A 7,435-nucleotide genomic window follows, 5' to 3' on the forward strand; every position below is an offset into this window, starting at 1 on the left:
TTTGGTGTTAAATTTATAACAAAATGTCATTTTAATGCAATTCATTACAGATTTTGTAGCAGAATAAAGAGAACTTGTGTGGGTTTTTTTATTTTCTATGAACGTGATTAAATTACAACGTTATAGTAATTCTCAGAACAGAGTGTAAAGTGGTTTACATCATTTCTATACAGGATATAGAGAAAAAAATAGCTGAGGTAATAAATAGAATTACAAACTCGGTTCTAGTTATTATCAAATTTATGTCCCTCGTGAAATAATTTTCATTTGTCAACTGAAAATTATTTCACTCGGGACATAAATTTGACAATAACTGGTAACTCGTTTATTATCCTCTATATATTTGCCACGTCTATTTCATATGTTAAATATAAGTTAACACTACAAATTAACAAGATAACTTTTTATAACGCAGGTTTTAATAACAAAATATCGATCTGAAACTAACCAACTCTCATTAATATGACAAAATATATTACCAACGAAGTAATACTCCCCATGTTAAACCTCATAGCCTATGCAAGACAGATTTATTCTGTATGAGCTGACGTCATGATTTGGGTCTGCCTTGCATAGCTAGGGATGGGAACAACAGTGCTTCTGATTGCCTGGATACTTCTAGAAGCCAAAACTAGATTTTACCTCTCAATAATTTCGCACATACGCAAAAAGATAAACTAGGAAGTAAAATGAATGTTTAGCTACTAAAAACAATAGCATGGCCAGACACACATGGAAATACAGACACTGATATTCTAAACAAGAAAATGTATTTATTATGTAATTTTGATTGATAAAGATGCTCTGTTAGTCAAAAACATCTTACAATGGCAGTAAAACTCAGTCACAATAAGAAAAGAAATGAAGGACAGTTTTTCTGATTATATAACTGAAATAATATAAACTGAACACCTGGTAATTAATTACTTTTGACCATATGACTTACCAGGGTTTAAGCTGTCATCTACCAAATCGCCAAATGTTATTTAAAATATCTCATTACCAATTTGCTCCCTGCTTCGGAACCAGCTACTGGCAAGTTCAGAAACGGGATCCAAGGCAGGCGTGCCTGAACTGTAAGGATGTGGGCATTCTAAAATAGTTCCCATTCCCATTACCAATTCGCCAAAAAGCTAATTTGAAAACTGTGTCGTTTGTATGTGTATAGCTATTTAAAAAAATAACTCTGTATACCAGTAACTAAATATTACCTGGATCTGGCTACAGATTTTCGGATCAAATTCGCCAAATATAAACTCTATTTATACTTATACACATGTAATTGTGACCATTTTGTGAATACTTACACTGAAATTAATGTTCTGTGAATAAAGACGATATTAAAAAGGGCTGATAGCAAGTAATACTGTCGTTACATCAGTATTTATTGTATTATAGAGAAAAAGACAGAAACGTATGGCAATTAACTATGGAGTTGAAATCACACTGATGAGCTTCTCATAATTAATATATTCATGTCAATTAGGTAAATACCCAGAAGATACAGAATATGTAAAAGTTCTCAATATCAGCACTTGGTGGGGTGGGAGTGGGGGGTGGGTAATGACAAATGTTCCCAAAGAGTTTCCTCAGATTCTCCAATATAAAAAATGGAAAAACAATAAAAATAAAATAAATGTCGCAAAATTTAGGTGGGACTTGGGAGGGGGGGGGGGGGGGGGCCTTAGATCCGACATTGATCAGTTTTAAACCATGTTGGCACAGACAACTACTTTTAGGCCCCTTTTTGGCTTCAATACAATTCAGGTGGTGCTATATTAATTTCCAGGTGTATAATAACTGCTTTCCATATACACACTTTCTGAACTACTTTCATGCAGACATGAATATAATCATGCACATTTTCAAAATAAATGGTAAATTCCAATACATCATGTACATGTATATCGTAATAAATTAATCAATGACAATAACTTAAAGATTAAAGGAACCATTTAAATAGCTATAAAACCAGCGCAACGTAATGACACATACCAATGTATAAAAATAACTGGTGTTGTCTAAAGTATATATGTATAAAAGATAACATGCTCAGCAGTCTTTTAAGTCCATATTCAACAGAAAGTATTATTTGCTGAACATTTCAACACAAATATGGTCTAGTTCTTCCCCAGGTTCTTATTTTTCTTCACTGAATGGAACAGGATCCTGAAATATAAACAAGTTATAAAATATAATTCTGAAATCATACAAACCTGTCTACAAAGGCCACCTCAAAAAGCCCCAAAACATGGTCTTTTACAGTAGATGACCTTTATATGGAGATAAAATACATATACAGTCAGACCTCATTACAACGACCATGTTCGTCCCTGGGTTGCTTTGTTGTTATATCGAAATTGCCGGTGTATCGAATTGTCATGAGTTTGCCAAAATAACATAACAAAAAATACTAATTAATATTAACTGATGACTGAATAGCATTTAAATAATTAATGTATTGCAATTATTATTAAAAACAACAAATACATGTACATACATTAAATATGTTTGTTTTTTTTAAAACATCATTAAATATATTAAACAAGGCGCATTCATCGTCAGTCTAATCATTGGCTTGGTTACAGATATCTACGATTGGTACCTGTTTCATTTACAAAATATCATGAAAACAGAAGATTTTATTGTTCGAAGTTAATCCTTTAATTGGTTAACTAAAGGCTTATTTGCAAAAGCAATACATGTCTACAAATTTCGCAGACATCGGTAGCTCGGACAGCATGTGACACACTCGGCTCACTACGAGATCAAGGATTCTAAGTGGCTGTGTGTGTACTGCCAACGTGATGTACATTTGTTCCCGACAATTTATGGTCGGATGGTGTAAATGTCGCAGTAATGGCGGTCGTTGTAACGATGTCTGACTGTACATGCATACTTACAGAAAGAACATACCTGGCTAGATATTTTTGAAACTACTCTTAGCACTACGATATCATAAAACAGTCATAAGCTATGATCCCACAATGCCACAGCCTATGACAGTTTTATGATACTGTGACGCTAATATATAGCTTCTAAAATCTGGGCTCTGGTTATTAACACAGTCATATCTGTGGTCGGGGAGGGGTAGTGGTGGTGGGGGATGGTTGCTGGTGATAGCCCCCATCATGCCTAGGAAATTGAGCCTTTTTCAGGGAAAAGAATGAATGTTTAGGGATTGTAGCAACAACATAATATTGTATCTTTGCTGCAAGTAGACGTGCCACTGTGTGTATGATTGGCTTCTTTTAACAGTCTCTTTTTGGAACATATTAACCTTACCAAAAAAAAAAAAATAATAATAATATCCAGTAATAATAATTACTTTAATAAAAAACTAAACAAGATTTAACCAAAAATACAAATGTATTTTTAAACATTTATAAATTATTCCGTAGTCTAATGGTAAAGGCCTCACCTGATATATTGTCAGTCATTAGGTTATTTATTCGTCTAGCCAGTGCACCATAACTGGTATATCAAAGGCCGTAGTATGTGCTATCCTGTGTCGAATGGTGCATATAAAAGATCCCTTGCTACTCACAGAAAAATGTAGCAGTATGCTCTCTAAAACTATATGTCAAAATTGCCAAATGTTTGACATCCAATAGCTGAATCAATGCGCTCTAGTGGTATCAATAAACAAAACAAACTTTAACAGGTGTTTTTTTCTTTTAATATTTACCACAACTCCATATACTATTTTCATAGGTTAACAACCCCAATAGCCAATGTATTTTCATGCTGGGGTGTCATTAAACATCTATTCTATTCTATTCTATTCATTCATTCAAATCACATTGATATACTTACCTTCGTTTGACACTCAATAGCCAATCTCTATTTTTGTGTTGGGGTGTTGTTAAACATTCATTCATTCATTCCATACACTGTTTGTATCAATGTTCTTTCATTCACATACCTTTAACATTCAATAGCCAATTTTCCTTTCAAAACATTACAAGACCATAAATGCAAAAACTTAATGTTAAGTTGATTGTTGATACCACCCACCTTTGAAAAAAGTAACAACTGTATCTCGCTTTTCGACTTCATGGTGGCAAGATCAAAATGACAAGCATAACACTGACTGCATTATGGAATAATAGTTACACATGTTGATATGCCAAATCTGCCAGAAACACTCGAGGTATGTTGTGGAATATAGGGTCATGGGTTATGGATCAATGTAGAGAGAGAGAAAGATGCATGTATCGACAGCATGTCTGCTATAAGTGTACAGAGACAAAATACATGTGAGTGATACCTCCATCTGAGAATCACATTCAACAATCAAGAAGTTCATCATAAAAAAACTAAAACCACATGCAGTGTCCAGGACCAAATCTACTGGGAGGGAAGGTGAAGTCAGTTGCCCCACAACCTTGAAAAATTATGAAAAGGTGGAAATTTAATTGAAACATGTGTTTTTTTCCCAGCTAGAGAAACCCGTATATACATGTTATTAGTGTACCTGATTCTGGTTTCACCCATACACTCCCACCCAGGGATCACAGAATGTATTTGGTGCAGGGAAGAGGGGAAGGGAGGGACAACCAGTGTAATGGTTTGGGGATGGACATCTGAGGACCCAGAGTGCTTAAACCAATTACAGGATGTTTGGTGGCATGCTCCCTGGAGAATGTTTTTCATTTCAGGTGTTTAAAAATAGCCTTTTCTACCTTTTGAGCACAATAACTGGAAAAAATGGAGTGAGGCATGGCCCCTGCAGCACCCTCATTCCACGACCTTTCAGCCCCACCCCCATTCCATAACCGCTGCAACCCCACTGTTATTCTATGCTTGTTACAGCCCTGTACGTGCTACTAGTATTGGCACAGACTGGAGTTAAAGACTACAGAACAGATTGACCACCAACAGGCAAATCCCAATCACGTTAGTTACATGACATATCCAGTACAGCTTGTCACTTTACACAGGCTGCCTGTGTGTGCAGCATTTTACATGTGCAGCGAAAACACTAATGTAAAACATACCCACTGTTTTGCACACTGGGCCAATGGTATAAGCGATGCAGTCGTTAATCTATCTAGTTAAAGGAGTGGGAATTTAGTTCAGTTGGTAGAGTGCTCACCTAAAGAGCTTTGGAGGTAGGACTGAAACCCCTCGGTTGAACCTATTCTCTGATTGATTTTTTTTCCTGCCCTAGTCGTGGGGCACTGGTTGGGACGGGAAAAACCCCACAAAAAAACATGGATCCACTGGAAGTACTTTCCTAAACATTGTAATTAATCTGTAGAACATAATAACCAGTGTGGATATTACAATAGCCGATGAATTCTGCTGGTTGTTGGATTATTCTGGGGTACTGGTGGGAATGAGAAAAACTCAGTCAGAGTATGGGAAAAACCCAGTCAGAGAATGGGGAAAAACCCAGTCAGAGAATGGGGAAAACCCAATCAGAGAATGGGTCCTGAACATTGTAATTACAATCTGTAACATAATCTGTAGAATGTAAAACCCAGCATAGCTGATGAATTTGAATTATTCTAACAAGCCTGTCCAACCCATAATGAGATAGCACAGCTTCAAAGGAAGGTGTGAGACAATATTTTTCACTGTTTAAATGAACCATTTGTAACGCCCAATAGCTGATGTGTATTTTTGTGCTGGGATGTCATTAAACATTCATTCATTCATTCATTCAGTTGTTTAATGATACCTGTAGTTGTCCGGTCTTTTGAATACTGTGGTAAAAACGTAAACATTAATGGATAGATGATGCTCTCTAACAGAAAAGATTTAAAATGTTGCTACAATCCACAAGAGGCTACGTTTTCTCCGAACAGCGATGCAAATTATTTAAATTTAGTGCATATTAATAGCTTTAGTAAATTTAATTTGTTCATTATCTGGAGAATTTTTTTTTCTTCCAAAATCTGAAACAATATGGAAAATGGTCAATTACCATGTGCAAATATTCACAATGGACAGAAAATAAAGACACAAAATAGCCTTTAAAAGTTTAACTCTGAAAGCACAATATGAAAATTGATGAGATTCAAACCAAATGCATCAATTCGTAATGCATCGAATTTACAAGCTGGGACAACCACACAATATATGCCTGATTAATCATAGTTAAAATTAACATAAGCAAACATGTGGCTTAAAGGCAACTAAATTCTTAGTATTGAGCAATTAGTCGATCAATTTGATCAATCAATCTCTAAAGTTAATTTGATATAGTATTAAGAAATTTGCATGAATAAATGAATAAAGAAACACATTCTGCAATGAAGAATCAAACGCAATCAAACGTTACCTTAATGTTGAAGATTAAAAAACAAATTCTGCAATAAATAGTCAAACATAATTATTTGGTTGCTGAAGAGGGTGATATATGACTTGGTTAATAAAAACCATATGAAGCACACATGTAATAAGTGTAATGACATAATTTTGCTTCCCCAGTCCTATTTATGTGAAATATGATGTCATTTCGTTGTCTTCTTCTAGCTGTATTTCAAACATTTTGAGACATTTCTGGTTATTTATAACAAAATTAACAATAATAATATGGATAATAAAGAAATTATTACACTTGCGTGTGAGTCATACTGATTTTAAGAAACTCATGTCAGGATTCATGTATTACCCTCGCTCTTGTTCTGGCAATACAAAAATCCTGACACACGGTTTGTAAAATCAGTGTGACACATAAGCTTGTATAATAATCTCTATGTATATAAAATTAATTTAGTATATTGTTTTAACATGAATACCTTGTGTCTCGCGTTCTAGGCTTATTTGACTGTTTATGAAATTAATTAGTATTTTGTTATTTTGTTTTAACATGTGTACCTTGTGTCTCATGTTCTAGGCTTATTTGACTGTTTATGAAATTAATTTAGTATTTTGTTTTAACATGAGTACCTTGTGTCTAGTGTTCTAGGCTTATTTGACTGTTTATGAAATTAATTAGTATTTTGTTTTAACATGTGTACCTTGTGTGTCGCGTTCTATGCTTATTTGACTGTTTATGAAATTAATTTAGTATTTTGTTTTAACATGTGTACCTTGTGTCTCGCGTTCTAGGCTTATTTGACTGTTTATGAAATTAATTTAGTATTTTGTTTTAACATGTGTACCTTGTCTCATATTATAGGCTTATTTGACTGTATACAAAATTAATTAGTATATTGTCTTAACATGTGTACCTTGTGTCTCGTGTTATGGGCTTCATGTATGTTATTTGACTGTATACAAAATTAATTAGTATATTGTTTTAACATGTGCATATTGTGTGAGGTCTTCTCTCACAGGCTTAGTGTATGTTACTTGCCGATGGGAACAGCACACTGACTGTAAGGTTGCTAAACATACCAGAGTGATATGTAAGAGCTGCCGTCATTAAGTAACATTCTACTCAAGAGCTGTGTATGTGTGTTCTCAAGACAATATGAGTTCT

The 7,435-nt window shown here is 34.4% G+C and overlaps 1 protein-coding gene across 1 annotated transcript in view; it reads right to left on the reverse strand.

The window, feature by feature from the left end:
- Positions 1-277: 277 nt before the first annotated feature.
- LOC121384274 (serine/threonine-protein kinase ULK3-like) overlaps positions 278-7,435 on the reverse strand; it is a 31,237-nt gene continuing 24,079 nt past the window's right edge. Inside the window, exon 14 of the mRNA XM_041514595.1 lies at positions 278-2,169. Within this exon, the coding sequence (XP_041370529.1) occupies positions 2,150-2,169 (20 nt within the window). The 3' untranslated portion in view covers positions 278-2,149. The remainder of the gene's footprint in view (positions 2,170-7,435) is intronic.

This window comes from Gigantopelta aegis, chromosome 2, assembly GCF_016097555.1.
Source record: "Gigantopelta aegis isolate Gae_Host chromosome 2, Gae_host_genome, whole genome shotgun sequence".
Taxonomy (NCBI): domain Eukaryota; kingdom Metazoa; phylum Mollusca; class Gastropoda; order Neomphalida; family Peltospiridae; genus Gigantopelta; species Gigantopelta aegis.